Here is a 16,693-nt window from a genome sequence, read left to right as displayed (position 1 = left end):
CTGCAGGAGGGACATCAATCAGGAAGTTAAAGCCTGGTCGCAAATGGGTCTTCCAAATGGACAATGACCCCAAGTATACTTCCAAAGTTGTGGCTTAAAATGGCTTAAGGACAAGAAAGTCAAAGTACTGGAGTGGCCATCACAAAGCCCTGACCTCAAACCTATAGGATATTTGTGGGCAGATCTGAAAAAGCGTGTGCGAGCAAGGAGGCCTAGAAACCTGACTCGGTTACACCAGCTCTGTCAGGAGGAATTGGCCAAGATTCACCCAACTTATTGTGGGAAGCTTGTGGAAGGCTACCCAAAATGTTTGACCCATGTTAAACAATTTAACGGCAATGCTACCAAATACTAATTGAGTGTGTGTAAACTTCTGGCCCACTGGGAATGTGATAAAATAAATAAAAGCTGAAATAAATCCTTATCTCTACTATTATTCTGACATTTCACATTCTTAAAATAAAGTGGTGATCCTAACTGACCCAAGACAGGGAATTTTTACTAGGATTAAATGTCAGGAATTGTGAAAAACTGAGTTTAAATGTAATTGGCTAAGGTGAATGTAAACTTCTGACTTCAACTGTAGCTCTCAATAAATAATTGAGTACTCAAACGGATGTCAAAGCTCGATCTTTAAACAGATATTATAAAACATTTACTGTAAAACTACTTGGGGAATGTGCATTGTGGCTAACAAAGTTACATTTAGTCTTGAAGACACTGTTAATTTGCTATGACTTCGTGTTCCATTTGTGCGTATGCGGAGCACAGCTAAAAAGACACTAAGCCAACCATCCAGGCCTGAAATTGTTTAATTTGAGGGGCAAGGCCATATGGACTTCAAGAGGTGCCCAATCTGCCAGGGCACCAAGGCCATTAGCCAATTTAACTTGATTTGAAAACTGAAACAGTAGCCATTTTATTAAGAAAAACAAGTGTGTGAAATAATTAGCCTACTTGTAGCCTAAGTGTAGGTGATGGGCTGTAGCCAATACACACAGGCTGTCATGTCCTTACCAATGCTACCATGAGGGAGGTGGCTGAAAATGTAGCCAAACTTAAAGGAGACTTTCTCTTTTAAATGTCTTTTTTAATGTGTGCATGCATGCTAAAACGCCAGTCATATGACAAATATAATGTAGGATAATTATTATTATCTAAAGGCTTGATTGTGTTGACCGTACTTGAGGCACTGTTCGTTCAGATCAAGGCCAGTGCCTGTTACACACTGAAACATCACCCACCTTGTGATCTGAGCAGTGGCAGTCAACATTTTTGAAACGATTTGACCATAAATGTAATTGTTTCAAACCTGGATGTTTTTTGTCCTTTTTATGAAGCATCTCTTACCATGTTCCGATCATAGGAATGTTAAAGGCTTTTGTATAAACACTTCCTCTTTTATGCCATTGAAACCAGTATTTCTCATGTTCTCAACTTTCTTTCGTTGATGTCATCTGTCAGCATGCATTTTGGTGCGCTTTTGAGAACGGTGTTCCTGCTAATTGCATTTTGAAACACTTGCGCTTATAGCCTACTGCCGTGTGCATTGCTGCGACTATAATGTGAAGAAATAGCCTAATAGTTTATCAACATTTTCAACTAAACGTTCTGATCTGTTGCATCAGCCTCATTGCTTTTAAATGTGTTTTTTTAATGTACAGTGGTGGATTAATTGGGGATCTATCGCATCCACAACTCCCTGAGTACAGTATGTTTGGAATATTTCTTTCCCGCACAGAAGGACAAGCTCACCAATAGAATAGGTCAACTTGTGAACTTTGATAGTAGATTTGTTTTTGCTGCTGTTTGCTGACAAAAGTAAATATGGACAGTTCTAGCATCTTCAATATGAAGGCCGTGTGCCGTTGTCTGTTTTCACTTGTTGCCTACTTCGGCGCTGTGATGCCTTTGAGAAGGACCCGATCATGTGACGGGCATTGGCTAATAAGAATTGAGATCTGAGTGAGCCATGTGGAGTGAGGTGCTTTGGAGGGAATTATAATTATATTCAGCCCAAGGGCACAATGGCCACTTAATCAAGAAGCAAGTGGATGTAGGTAGGTGTCACATTCATTGTGATTCCCCCTTGTCTTCAATCTCTTAAATTGGAAAGAATGCTTAGTAGCCTAAATGGAGGGCCAAAGGAAAGCTTTTTCCACCAAAGACCCAAAATTATGAAATGGAAAGACATTGCTGCCCTTTTCCAGTATCATTTAACACATGGCAAAAGATGTGAAACAAGTTTGGTGGCAAGTAAAAGTCCCCAATGGAGTCTTGAGGTATAAGGTATTCACATATCTCAATCAGGGACTTTTGCTGTTTTAGGAAATGATTTATGCCTCCCACAACTCACCTTATTAAATAACCTTTATTACAACGTGCTTGTTAACATGTAGCGTGTGACGTTAAACATCTCATTCTGTGCTTCTAGGCACAGCGCTGCTGTGCCATATGCTGTGTATCTTATCCAAACATGAAAGCTGTTACATTAATGAGTCTACTGCTACTGGTGTGTGCCTTTTTAGGGTTGTTACGATTAGAAGTTGACCGATTAATCGGAATGGCCGATTTAATTAGAGCCAATTTCAAGTTTTCTTAATCGGTAATCAGCATTTTTGGACACCGATTATGGCTGATTACATTGTACTCCACGAGGAGACTGCGTGGCAGGCTGACTACCTGTTATGTGAGTGCAGCAAGGAGCCAAGGTAAGGTGCTAGCTAGCATTAAACGTACCTTTTTATAAAAAACAATCAATATTAACATAATCACTCGTTAACTACACATGGTTGACGATATTACTAGTTTATCTAGCTTGTCCTGCGTTGCATATAAAAGTTGCGGTGCCTGTTAATTTATCATTGAATCACAGCCTACTTAGCCAAACGGTTGATTTAAACAAGCGCATTTGTGAAAAAAAGCACTGTTGCACCAATGTGTACCTAACCATAAACATCAACGCCTTTCTTAAAATCAATACACAAGTATATATTTTTAAACCTGCATATTTAGTTAATATTGCCTGCTAACATGAATTTATTTTAACTAGGGAAATTGTGTCCCTTCTCTTGCGTTCTGTGCAACAGAGTCAGGGCATATGCAGCAGTTTGTGCCACCTGGCTTGTTGTGAATTGTGTGAAGACCATTTCTTCCTAACAAAGACAGCCCACTTCGCCAAACGGGGGATGATTTAACAAAAGCGCATTTGCGAAAAACGCACAATCGTTGCACGAATGTACCTTACCATAAATATCCATTCCTTTCTTAAAATCAATACACAGAAGTATATTTAACTAAATATGCAAGTTTTTTAAAACAAATCCAGGTTAGCAGGCAATTATTAAATTAGGGAAATTGTCACTTCTCTTGTGTTTGGGCCGCCTGGCTCGTTGAGAACTAATTTGCCAGAATTTTACGTAATTATGACATAACATTGAAGGTTGTGCAATGTAACAGGAATATTTGTACTTATGGATGTCATCCGTTAGATAAAATTACGGAACGGTTCTGTATTTCACTGAAAGAATAAACGTCTTGTTTTCGAGATGATAGTTTCCGGATTTGACAATATTAATGACCCAAGGCTTGTATTTCTGTGTGTTATTATGTTACGATTAAGTATATGATTTGATAGAGCATGCTGACTGAGTGGTGGTAGGCAGCAGCAAGCGTGTAAGCATTCATTCAAACGTTTGCCAGCAGCTTTTTGCTGTGCTTCAAGCATTGAGCTGTTTATGACTTCAAGCCTATCAACTCCCGAGATTAGGCTGGTGTAACCGATGTGAAATGGCTAGCTAGTTAGCGGGGTGTGCGCTAATAGCATTTCAAACTTCACTCGCTCTGAGACTTGGAGTAGTTGTTCCCCTTGCTCTGCAAGGGCTGCTGTTTTTGTGAAGCGATGGGTAACGATGCTCAGAGGGTGGCTGTTGATGTGTTTCTGGTTCGAGCCCAGGTAGGGGTGAGGAGAGGGACGGAAGCTATACTGTTACACTGGCAATACTAAAGTGCCTATAAGAACATCCCAATAGTCAAAAGTATATGGAATACAAATGGTATGGAGGGAAATAGTATACATATTGCACTTTTACTTACTTCTGTGGGTGCTATAGCTTGCAAAATAAACTAAGTCACATAATGCTCTTTTTCTTACATTTAGTGTTGTCACGATACCAGACTTTTTACTTTGATACTGATAACAGGTTTAGTATCACAATACTTGATACCATCACAAAAAAGGCTTATCATCCGAAGTCACAGAATGGCACCTGATCCAGACAGATGAACTCAGTTACTGCTCTATTCAATCGTTGGGCGTCTTGAGTCCAAGTAATTACATTTTGAGCTTTTTTATGTCAATTTTTAGACAGCCATGTATGCATTAATTTAATCCATTATACAATCGATTAGACTTTGTTTTGTAGTTAGGTTGTTTTACCAATGGTAAATGTGTGTTTTAATAGTATCTATTGATAAACTGGGTAAATCAAGATGCAGCCTAGGTCTATTCACAATACAGGTGAATACATATCATTCAATAGGAGTGTGTGCATGCATTGAGTCAAGCTTATGTTGGCTGATTTCATGGGGCTCCAGATGACAAACAATCCCTTCCATTTAGGACTTATTTTATTGGCAACTTCTAAGAGAACATAGCTTTATTTTACTGATTTAACAACATTTGCATAGAAGAAGCAATCTCTTTTATAAAAGTGCGTGCAGTCTTTTAAAGAAATGTATGACACTAATTGCGAGGCGGAATGTGGCTAAGGAATCTAGTGGAAACCAGAGCGAAGGCAAAGGAAGACTAAGTCAATTAAGTTTTTTTTTTTTTGTTTGACAATCCGCTTTGAAATCAGCTTGTTTTGCATATTATCACAAAATAAAGTATTAGGGTAGTGTATTCAGCCGTCAGCTAGCAAGTGAAGGTGACCTACTATTAAAGCAGGAAGCTACCAGTATCGTTTTGCATTGTAAAAGTGTTCTAACCTGTATAGACATTGTTTAAGTTTTTTTTTCCCCCTGGATCATTTGAATCCTGGTTGCTCAGCTCAACACATTTCCAGTCCACTGTCTTATCTTCCCTGGGTCTGGAGCTCAACGTGACCGAGGCCTCCCATCTATAGACGGGCGGATCAGTCCAAACTGTGTTTAGTATATAAGGAACTTTGACCTATCCCGGTCAACAAACGAAAGCTTCCCTGGCCGTTTGCCTAACTAGAGCAATAAAACCATGCTGTGTGCTCTGTCCACTATGACAGTGACAAACTCCTCCCCCCTCCCTGTCTATAGTTAGTTAATTATGATTCACATCCTCCCCAAAATAACATTTCCCATCAGGCTACTGGGGAAAAGTGAATCTCTCCCCTCTGTGACTGAGGGAGGGAGGCACTGAGTCTTTTTATTGGGAAAGGTCAAGCGGACCTGAAATGCTCGGAAGCATTGACACAGTAGTCAGTGACGTCTGCCCAGTTTCTATAGCAGCCAGGTCAGATGTGAGCGGGAGAGTGGGGAATTATAGAATTGCCTGACTGGATTATGGGTTTGTCGTTCCTCCTGTCTTGGTCTCAGTGGCACTTGTTTGGTTTTGATGTCAGATTTCAACATGCTCTTGGTGTGCGTGTGTGTTTTGTGTATGCTTGACTGGACAGAGTCCACTGAACTTGTAATGCAGCATTTGTGAAATATGACCCGGGCAAACAGACAGAAGCGCTCAATTCAAAGAAAGGGGCTTGTTCCATTATTGTATCAAACTGAAGAAAGACACAAAGTAAACGTTTCCCTCTTGAATACTCACAGCCCCATGAATTGTCCACAGCTGAGAATCATTACTAAGGTTTTCCATTAAGGGGTTTGGCTCCAACTATGACTTTAAACTTGTAACTAGATTATGGATATTGGTGTGTTACTTTAACATAGGCTAATCTAAGTCACACCTAAAGGCCTATTGGGTGTGGATTGCAAAAGGAGTAGCCTAGCTTACACAATGTGGATTATCCATTCCTCAAGCTACCTCTGTCTGTAAGCTTTGGCTCAGGTGGATTTAACCGTAACTCCTTAGCCGTCAGTCCATCTGTGTTCGTTTGTGACGTGGGGTTTGATGGAGGGAGAATGACTCGGAGGGTAGCAGCCAGCAGCAGAAGTGATGAAACCGAAGCCCATGAAATGGAAATTGGTCACGGCGACGAATCAGCAGCCGCCAAGTCAGAAGCTCACACAGCCGTGTCTTTCTCATCAGAGTGCTTATTCCCTGACAATCTGATGCTTATCCGCTCCTCAACTCCTTGTGAGCCAGTTTGACAGCACAGATGGACAACCACAGACACAGCCTCGGAAGCATCAGAGAGCTCACAGTGAAGACGATGGGAGGTCATGCTGAATGTGATGTTTCTGAAAGCTCTGGGAGTACCCAGGTGATAATAGTAAACTATGTGTTGTGCGTTGACTCTGCCTGTGGTTGAGAAGGGTCCACAGGGACCGTCACTGTGTGAAGCAGGTGGAATGACTGAGCCCAGCGTGTGCAGGACTGGGTTGGATGCAGCGCTGGACCCTTTTCTGACAGCAGCCAGTGGAGAGTAACTGTTACAGACATGCTCCTTTGCCTCAGGACTTTCAGGGCTCTAATAGTAGAGCTTTCACCACAACCCTCCACTACAGTCTCCTCTATCCCAATCAGTTGTGCTTTATCTGATAGTTGGAAATAACTATTACCCCCCCCCCCTGTTTTTAATCCTGACCTTCAGCTTCACTCAACCCCTCCATCTATCTCTTAACATCATCCATTTTTTTTGTTCTATTTGCTGTGATGTTTCACAAGTTGTAAGTTCACACACACTTAGGCTGGAGTCATAAACTTGTTTTTCAACCACTCCACAAATTTCTTGTTAACAAATTATAGTTTTGGCAAGCCGGTTAAGACACAAATTCTGTCTAAGACACAAGTAATTTTCCAACAATTGTTTACTGTCAGATTATTTCCCTTATAATTCACTGTATCACAATTCCAGTGGGTCAGAAGTTTACATATACTAACTTGACTGTGCCTTTTAAACAGCTTGGAACGTTCCAGAAAATGTCATAGCTTTAGAAGCTTCTCATAGGCTAATTGACATCATTTGAGTCAATTGGAGGTGTACCTGTGGATGTATTTCAAGGCCTACCTTCAAACGCAGTGCCTCTTTGCTTGACATCATGGGAAAATCAAAAGAAATCAGCCAAGACTTCTGGTTCATCCTTGGGAGCAATTTTCTGAACGCCTGAAGGTACCACGTTCATCTGTACAAACAATGGTACGCAAGGTTTGCTACTGCATATGGGGACAAAGATCGTACTTTTTGGAGAAAAGTCCTCTGGTCTGAAACAAATAGAACTGTTTTTGTCCTCTGGTCTGAGGAAACAAAAACAGAACGGTTTGGCCATAATGACCATCGTTATATTTGGAGGAAAAAGGGGGAAGCTTGCAAGCCGAAGAATACCATCCCAACCGTGAAGCACGGGGGTGGAAGCATCATGTTGTGGCGGTGCTTTGCTGCAGGAGGGACTGGTGCACTTCACAAAATAGATGGCATCATGAGGATTGAAAATGATGTGGATATATTGAAGCAACATCTCAAGACATCAGTCAGGAAGTTAAAGCTTGGTCGCAAATGGGTCTTCCAAATGGACAATGACCCCAAGCATACTTCCAAAGTTGTTGCAAAATGGCTTAAGGTCAACAAAGTCCAGGTATTTGAGTGGCCATCACAAAGCCCTGACCACAAATTCTCCATAGAATTGAGAGCTGAAAAAGCGTGTGCGAGCAAGGAGGCCTACAAACCTGACTCAGTTACACCAGCTCTGTCAGGAGGAATGGGCCAAAATTCCCCCAACTTATTGTGGGAAGCTTGTGGAAGGCTACCTGAAATGTTTGACCCAAATTAAACAATTTAAAGGCAATGCTACCAAATACTAATTGAGTGTATGTAAACGTCTGACCCACTGGGAATGTGATGAAAGACAAAAGCTGAAATAAATCCTTCTCTCTACTATTATTCTGACATTTCACATTCTTAAAATAAAGTGGTGATCCTAACTGACCTAACACAGGGAATTTTTACTAGGATTAAATGTCAGGAATTGTGAAACTGAGTTTAAATGTATTTGGCTAAGGTGTATGTAAACTTACGACTTCAACTGTACGTTCTTAAACTTTCTATTCTCATAGTTTCAACACATTGTAAATTAAACATTTTGGCCAAATTATTATATTGTTGTTCAACTATGACTTTTCAAATCACCCAGTAGTAAAATCGGCAGTGTTAGTTCCAGGTGAATGTTGCGCTTCAACCATTCCTGGACCTGCGACCAAAAACAAGCTTCATATGTGCAGTACCAAAACAAATGATCTGATTCGGTCTCTTCGCAGCAAAATCTACAGAACTGTTATGGTTGTATCCTATATTTATAGAGTGAGAGATTTTATATAGTTATACACAATTCCTGCAACCAATAGAATGTCATAATTTAACAATTCTAAGTTTTGAATGTATCAGTACATGAAAGATCTCTTCCAAACTATTTTGGAATCTGTGTCACAGCTGTCAATGTTTTGGTCCTTAAATTAAACTGGTATACTTTAACACTTTTTATTCATCACAATTTGCTTTATCCAATTTTGGTCTTTTAATGCATGGGCAACAGATAAGTTCCTTACTTTTCCCCCTTCCACTTGACTCTACCATTTTTGCAGTAATGCTACAATTAGTTGGTTGTGATTTTGGGTAGAGCTGACATTTCCATTGCCCTAACAAGGGGCATAGGTGGTTGCCCTGTCAGGTGGTGTGGTTATGGGCGTGGTTGGTGCTGTTTTAAATCGGTCTGGATTTAGCAGCGAAGAGAAATGTTGCTAATTTCCTGCAAATCTATTAATTGTTTTCTCATTGTCTATGGGGTTTTCTAGTTCTCAAAGATTATATTCTTAAACAAATATATAGGTAAATTAGCTTTTCTACATACTTTCTGTCAAAATGACTAAATCCAATCGCAAAGCTTTTCTCCATCCTGGAAATTAATGTTTTTTTTTTTTGTGTGGTGGCAATAGTAGTGGTGGTGCGAATAAATGTATCTAAATGGATTTTGTTTTGTGTGTGTGTGTGTGTGGTGTTTTTCATGATGTCTTCTCTGGAACCGACAAGCAAACATGTTCACTAGCATTTTCTCACAGAGTCTGTCACCAACTCGGACTACTAGATAACTAGTAATCCCAGAGGGGATTGTCTGCTTGCATAGTAGTGTCTTCATAATGGAGATCAGCTTTGTTTGTGTGGGGCTGTACTAAGATGAACTTGTGGCCATTTTCTATTTGCACATTGCTATTTGTATGGTCACACTACAAGCAGGCAAAGTTGACTGGCAGGGCTTTTAAAATAGGAATGAGCAGCTGACAAAAAGTCCTTCTGTAGGTTACCTTCTCATTCTTCCCTGATCCAGCCTATATTCCACTATGCTTACAGTATGCCTAATTCTGTACTTTGGTGTTTTTGAGCAGCATCCCTCCTACATTCCTTTAGTCTGCTGAAGTGTGGGGGCCTACCTGAACTCATGTTTATAATACTATCTTGTCTCCTGAAACAGGAATCTGCCAAGGTTTCTGACCTGAACCCCAATGCGAAAGCATGGGCCAATCACCTGCTTAACCTGGACACCACCACTGGGACTGCAGATCCACCTGCTCTCCAGCCATGGAAGGACGGCTGCGTTAGCAGCTCCGCTAACCCTGGGCCAGAAGGTCAGCCATTTTAAGGACCGGATAAGAATAGTCCTTCTGTTACCGTGTCCCTGTCTGAGTCTCAAATGGCACCCTATTCCCTACAAAGTGCACTACTTTTGACCAAAAACAGTGCAATGTGTAGGGAATAGGGTGCCATTTGGGACACCCTCCATATCGTCACGGCACATGCAGTCAGGGGTGAATCATTTATCAATTTAGAGGGAGAGCTATGAATATTATCAAGCTATCCTTTCATCTAATTTATGAGCATAATCACTTATTTTAATGTGCAGAAGTTAAGATTAGCCAAGTTTAGCTGCCGTGGCAGTTAACAAGGGAATGGTGGAGACATGGAAATGATCAATTAGTTTTATTCTGATTGACACAGCTTTTCATTTATTTTATTTAACCAGGTAGGCCAGTTGAACAAGTTCTCATTTACAGCTGCAACCTGGCCAAGATAAAGCAAAGCAGTGCGACAAAAACAACACGGAGTTACACAAACAAACGTACAGTCAATAACACAATATAAAAATCTATTTGCAAATGTAGGGTGGTAGGGCAATAAATAGGCCATAGATTTGAAATAATTACAATTTAGCATTAACACTGGAGTGATGATGTGCAAGTAGAAATACTGGGGTGCAAAAGAGAGAGGATAAGTAACAATATGGGGATGAGGTAGTTGGGTGTGCTATTTACAGATTGGCTGTGTACAGTGATAGGTAAGCTACTCTGACAGCTGATGCTTGTTATGGCTGCAATCCCGCTAACAGGATCGGTATGACAACTACCAGTGAAAATAGAGGGCGCCAAATTCAAACCACAGAAATCTCATAATTACAATTCCTAAAACATACATGTCTGATATCATTTTAAATGTTATCTTGTTGTTCATCCCACCACAGTGTCCGATTTCAAATATGCTTTTCAGCAAAAGCACTACAAACGATTATTTCTCCACCAAACCACAATAAGCACAGCCAAAATGGCAGTGGTGACTATTTCCTGTCTCATTCGACGCCCCTTCACATTTAGTCATCAGACAAATTTCTATTGACTGTTGACATCTAGTGGAAGGCGTAGGAAGTGAGAACTCATCCATACTCGCTGTAATTTCAATGAGAGCTCGGTTGAAAATCTGCCACTCCCAGAAAAAATCCAATCAGGAAGTGGAATTTCTCAGGTTTTTGTCTGCAATATGAGTTCTGTTATACTCACAGACATAATTCAAACAGTTTTAGAAACTTCAGTGTTTTCTATCCAATAATAATATGCATATACAGTGGGGCAAAAAAGTATTTAGTCAGCCACCAATTGTTTAAGTTCTCCCACTTAAAAAGATGAGAGGCCTGTAATTTTCATCATAGGTACATTTCAACTATGACAGACAAAATTAGAAGAAAAATCCAGAAAATCACATTGTAGTCTTTTTTAATGAATTTATTTGCAAATGATGGTGGAAAATAAGTATTTGGTCACCTACAAACAAGCAAGATTTCTGGCTCTCACAGACCTGTAACTTCTTCTTTAAGAGGCTCCTCTGTCCTCCACTCGTTACCTGTATTAATGGCACCTGTTTGAACTTGTTATCAGTATAAAAGACACCTGTCCACAACCTCAATGTCACACTCCAAACTCCACTATGGCCAAGACCAAAGAGCTGTCAAAGGACACCAGAAACAAAATTGTAGACCTGCACCAGGCTGGGAAGACTGAATCTGCAATAGTTAAGCAGCTTGGTTTGAAGAAATCAACTGGGAGCCATTATTAGGAAATGGAAGACATACAAGACCACTGATAATCTCCCTCGATCTGGGGCTCCACGCAAGATCTCACCCCGTGGGGTCAAAATGATCACAAGAACGGTGAGCAAAAATCCCAGAACCACACGGGGGACCTAGTGAATGACCTGCAGAGAGCTGGGAACAAAGTAACAAAGCCTACCATCAGTAACACACTACGCCGCCAGGGACTCAAATCCTGCAGTGCCAGAAGTGGCCAGTACATGTCCAGGCCCGCCTGAAGTTTGCTAGAGAGCATTTGGATGATCCAGAAGAAGATTGGGAGAATGTCATATGGTCAGATGAAACCAAAATATAACTTTTTGGTAAAAACTCAACTCGTTGTGTTTGAAGGACAAAGAATGCTGAGTTGCATTCAAAGAACACCATACCTACTGTGAAGCATGAGGGTGGAAACATCATGCTTTGGGGCTGTTTTTCTGCAAAGGGACCAGGATGACTGATCTGTGTAAAGGAAAGAATGAATGGGGCCATGTATCGTGAGATTTTGAGTGAAAACCTCCTTCCATCAGCAAGGGCATTGAAGATGAAACGTGGCTGGGTCTTTCTGCATGACAATGATCCCAAACACACCGCCCAGGCAACGGAGTGGCTTCGTAAGAAGTATTTCAAGGTCCTGGAGTTGCCTAGCCAGTCTCCAGATCTCAACCCCATAGAAAATCTTTGGAGGGAGTTGAAAGTCCGTGTTGCCCAGCAACCGCCCCAAAACATCACTGCTCTAGAGGAGATCTGCATGGAGGAATGGGCCAAAATATCAGCAACAGTGTGTGAAAACCTTGTGAAGACTTACAGAAAATGTTTGACCTCTGTCATTGCCGACAAAGGGTATATAAAAGTATTGAGAAACTTTTGTTATTGACCAAATACTAATTTCCACCATCATTTGCAAATACATTAATTAAAAATCCTACAATGTGATTTTCACTGTGTGTGTGTATATATATATATATATATATATATATATATATATATATATACACACACACACACACACACACACACACACACACACACACACACACACACACACACACACACACACAGAAAAGAGTCGGCCTGAGAATTGAACCCTGTGGCACCCCCCAATAGACTGCGAGGTCTAGACAACAAGCCCTCCGATTTGACACACTGAACTCTGTCTGAGAAGTAGTTGGTGTACCAGTGGAGGCAGTCATTAGAGAAACCAAGGCTGCTGAGTCTGCCAATAAGAATACAGTGATTGACAGAGCCAGAAGCCTTGGCCAGGTCGATGAAGACGGCTGCACAGTGCTGTCTTTTATCGATGGTGGTCCTGATATCGTTTAGGACCTTGTTTGTGGCTGAGGTGCACCCATGACCAGCTCGTCAACCAGATTGTATAGTGGAGAAGGTACGGTGGGATTCGGAATGGTCTGTGATCTGTTTGTTAACTTGGCTTTTGAAGACTGTAGAAAGGTAGGATAGATACAGGTCTGTAGCAGTTTGGGTCTAGTGTCTTCCCCTTTGAAGAGGGTAATGACCGGGGCAGCGTTCCAATCTTTAGGGATCTTGGACGATACGAAAGAGAGGTTGAACAGGCTAGTAATAGGGGTTGCAACAATTTCGGCGGATAATTTTAGAAAGAGAGGGTCCAGATTGTCTAGCCCGGATGATTTGTAGGGATCCAGATTTTGCACCTCTTTTAGAACATCAGCTGTCTGGATTTGGATGAAGGAGAAGTGGGGGGCTTGGGGAAGTTGCTGCAGGGGGTGCTGAGATGTTGGCCGAGGTAGGGGTAGCCAGGTGCAAAGCATGGCCAGCCGTAGAGAAATGCTTATTGACATTATTGTAGATTTATCGGTGGTGAGTTTCCTATGCTCAGTGCAGTGGGCAGCTGGGAGGAGGTGCTCTTATTCTCCATGGACTTTAGTGTCCCAAAACCTTTTGGAATTAGTGCTACAGGATGCACATTTCTGTTAGGAAAGCTAAGGCTAGCTTTTTCAAACTGAGTATTTTGGTACCTGACTTCCCTGAAAAGTTGCATATCGTGGGGGCTTTTCGATGCTAATACAGAACGCCACAGGATGTTTTTGTGCTGGTGAAGGGCAGTCAAGTCTGGGGTGAAGCAGTGAATAAAACAAACTTAGGGAGGAGGCTTCTAATGTTAACATGCATGAAACCAAGGCTTTTGCGGTTACAGAAGTCGACAAATGAGAGCGCCTGGGTTATGGGAGTGGTGCTGGGGGATGCAGGGCCTGGGTTATCCTACTCCGTTGATGTAGAGGTTAAGGGTACGGCTAAAGGCTATACGATATCTAGTGCGTTTGGAACAGAGTAAAAGGAGCGTATTTCTGGGCGTTGAAGAATAGATTCAAGGCATAATGTACAGACAAGGGTATGGTATGATGTGAGTACAGAGGAGGTAAACCTAGGCATTGAGTGACGATGAGAGAGGTTTTGTCTCTAGAGGCACCATTTAAGCCAGGTGAGGTCACTGCAGGTGTGGGGTGTGGAACAAAAGGGCTAGCTAAGGCATATTGAGCAGGGCTGGAGGCTCTACAGTGAAATAAGACGATCACTAACCAAAACAGCAATAGACAACAGCAATAGACACACATGCCTCTCCCATATTGACATTAGGGAGAGGCATGTGTAGCTGAGTGATCATGGGGTCCAGTGAGTAGCTAGGCGAGCTGGAGACAGGGTGATTCAGACCGCTAACGGGCCAGGGATAGCAGATGGGCCTCCAGGGGACTTGGCAACGAAAGAGCTTGTTGAAACCCCCTCGGACGGTTACGTCGGCAGACCGGTTGTGGTGGATCGGCGGGGCTCCGTGTCGGCAGTAAAAGGTCCAGGCCAATTTGCAAAAGAGGTATTGTAGCCCAAGAATTGGCTCATAGACCTCTTCGGCTAGCTGGGAGATGAGCCTAGCTCCAGGCACACTGGTGCTTGCTTCTGGACAGAGACGTTAGCCAGCTGTAGCCACGTGGATAGCAGCTAGCTAGCTGTGATGATCCGGTGTAAAGGTTGAGCTTCCGGTAGGAATCCAGAGATTTGGTAGAGAAAAAGCACTTCGATATGCTCTTGGTTGATATTGCGCTGTGCAGACACCTACTGCTTGTAATGTTAAGTTATTTTTAGGGATTGCACTTTTGGAGATCTTATATTAACAGTAATCATATTTTTATGGTATCCATTTTTACATCTAAATATTGACCTTGTCTAGATCAACTGATTACTACTGCATAACGTGTATTGTTTAGCCATCACAGTAGCTCCTAGCTAATGTTAACCACGTGGTTGGTTGTCTCCGTGTTACTCTTTCCAGGCTGTGAAGCCAGCGAAGATGAAGTGTTTGAAGGGACCCTACTAGCTGACTCAGATGAGCCGCCGCCGCCGGTGGCGGTGATACTGGCAGAGCCGGCTCCCATGGCTGCCACCGTCACCCTGGAGTGCTCCGACCATGCTGCATACCCAGAGTCTGGCCAGGAGGAAACTCACACAGGTGGGATCTTCATCCACTGGAGACAATTCATTTGAGTTGAGCAAAGCGTCTGTGAAAGTGACGCACAATTATAGAAATAAGTAGATGCACTGATCTCCTTGCATGTTTATAGACCAAAACAAGCTGCAGATGAGGAGCTGCGTGGGTAGGAGTGTCTGTTTCCTCAACTAGCAGAGGGACGGATAGACAAGTTTGCGCTCTGTCAGAATGTGCATCTCCAGTTCATATTTTTTCCTTACCCTCGCCATACTTGCAAGATATTATGCACATTGATAGCTTGTTAGCTAGCAAACATCCTTACCCTTTGATTCATCATAGTATTAGGCTAACAAGAGGCAGCAGCAATCTAAATGATCCGACCATAACATGCAAGGAGAAGTGATTGGATGAAATTATGTAACGAATTGAGTAGACGAGAAATACAGCTTTGCTCTATCCAATCAGAGCAGCAGGGTCAACGTACAGCCCTTCTCTTTACAGACATGAAAACTAGCCAGTTGAGTTATTTAGACCAGTGTTTCCCAACCCTGGTCCTCGAGTACCCCCAAACGTACACATTTGTATTGTAACACTGGACAAGCCACCTGATTCAAGTGGTCAACTAATCATCAATCCCTCAATGAACTGAATGAGGTGTCTTTGCCCAGGGCTACAACAGAAATGTGTTCTGTTGGGAGTACTGGTGGACCAGGGTTGGGAAACACTGATTTAGACCACGTAGCACCACGTACTTGATTGAAAGATGCTCACGGGCACCTGAAAATTACCTTTTTAGATTGTGGATTAAAAAAATACTCTGATCATAATCGTATCAGGACAATTGCCTATATCCGTTATGATAGTTTTTTTGTCTGAATACTAGGCACACCCCTCATACAAATGGTATTCAGAATTCACTGCAACATTATTTTTAGAATATTAGAGATGTACGTTATGCATCAATGATTTTGTTTTGACTTTGGAGTTTCCTGTAGAACAGGTATTTTATAATAATAGCCTACACAGTACTGCATGTAATGAAATGAATGGTCGCATGTCACAATAGTGCAATACATAGGGATTAAGCTGCCATTTGGGACTTGGCCATTGAGTTGAATGAAATTAATAGTCTCATGTCATGAAAGTGGCTGAGTATTGGGTTGTCTATTCCCCCTGTGTGACGAGCAGGCAGTGAGACCCAGCAGGAGATCCCTCAAGAGGACCTCCGGGAACACTTGAAGAAGACCCTGGAGTTCTGTCTTTCCCGGTGAGTAACAGCCATACTACACACTGGCTGTGTCACAAATTACATACTTATTCCCTGTATAGTGCACTACTTTTGACCAGACCCAATAGTGCTCTGGTCAATGGGCCCTGGGTGAAAGTAGTGCACTTTATACAGGGGGTTAAAGGTCTGTTGCTGCAGCGGATTGCCATCAAATGGATTCTTTTTTCCAATATTGAAAAGGACTGGAATTGGTCAAACTCACAGTTGAATACAAAATTATCCTCTTTCCCTAAAAGCATGAAGTTCATTACTTTTTTACATGAAAGGGGAGGTTAACTTGGCCCCAGAGAATCGATCTGTCATTCAATGGATTTTGTCTTGTTGCTTTAACCCTTGTGTATAGGAAATAGGTTGCCATTTGGTACACACGCATTGTCTACTACAATACAGCCAATAAGGCAGCAACCATA

The 16,693-nt window shown here is 41.9% G+C and overlaps 1 protein-coding gene across 3 annotated transcripts in view; it reads left to right on the top strand.

Annotated features, from left to right (window-relative positions):
- LOC112226985 (la-related protein 4B) overlaps window positions 1–16,693 on the top strand; it is a 37,540-nt gene that overhangs the window by 7,137 nt on the left and 13,710 nt on the right. For all 3 annotated transcript variants that reach the window (XM_024391738.2, XM_024391740.2, XM_024391739.2), the window contains exons 3-5: window positions 9,613–9,766; window positions 14,840–15,016; window positions 16,184–16,262. In XM_024391738.2, the coding sequence (XP_024247506.1) occupies window positions 9,613–9,766; window positions 14,840–15,016; window positions 16,184–16,262 (410 nt within the window). The remainder of the gene's footprint in view (window positions 1–9,612; window positions 9,767–14,839; window positions 15,017–16,183; window positions 16,263–16,693) is intronic.

The sequence above is a fragment of the Oncorhynchus tshawytscha genome, linkage group LG28 (assembly GCF_018296145.1).
Source record: "Oncorhynchus tshawytscha isolate Ot180627B linkage group LG28, Otsh_v2.0, whole genome shotgun sequence".
Taxonomy (NCBI): domain Eukaryota; kingdom Metazoa; phylum Chordata; class Actinopteri; order Salmoniformes; family Salmonidae; genus Oncorhynchus; species Oncorhynchus tshawytscha.
The sequence above is the reverse complement of the archived record's forward strand: the minus strand, read 5'-3'. Positions and strand labels throughout refer to the sequence as shown.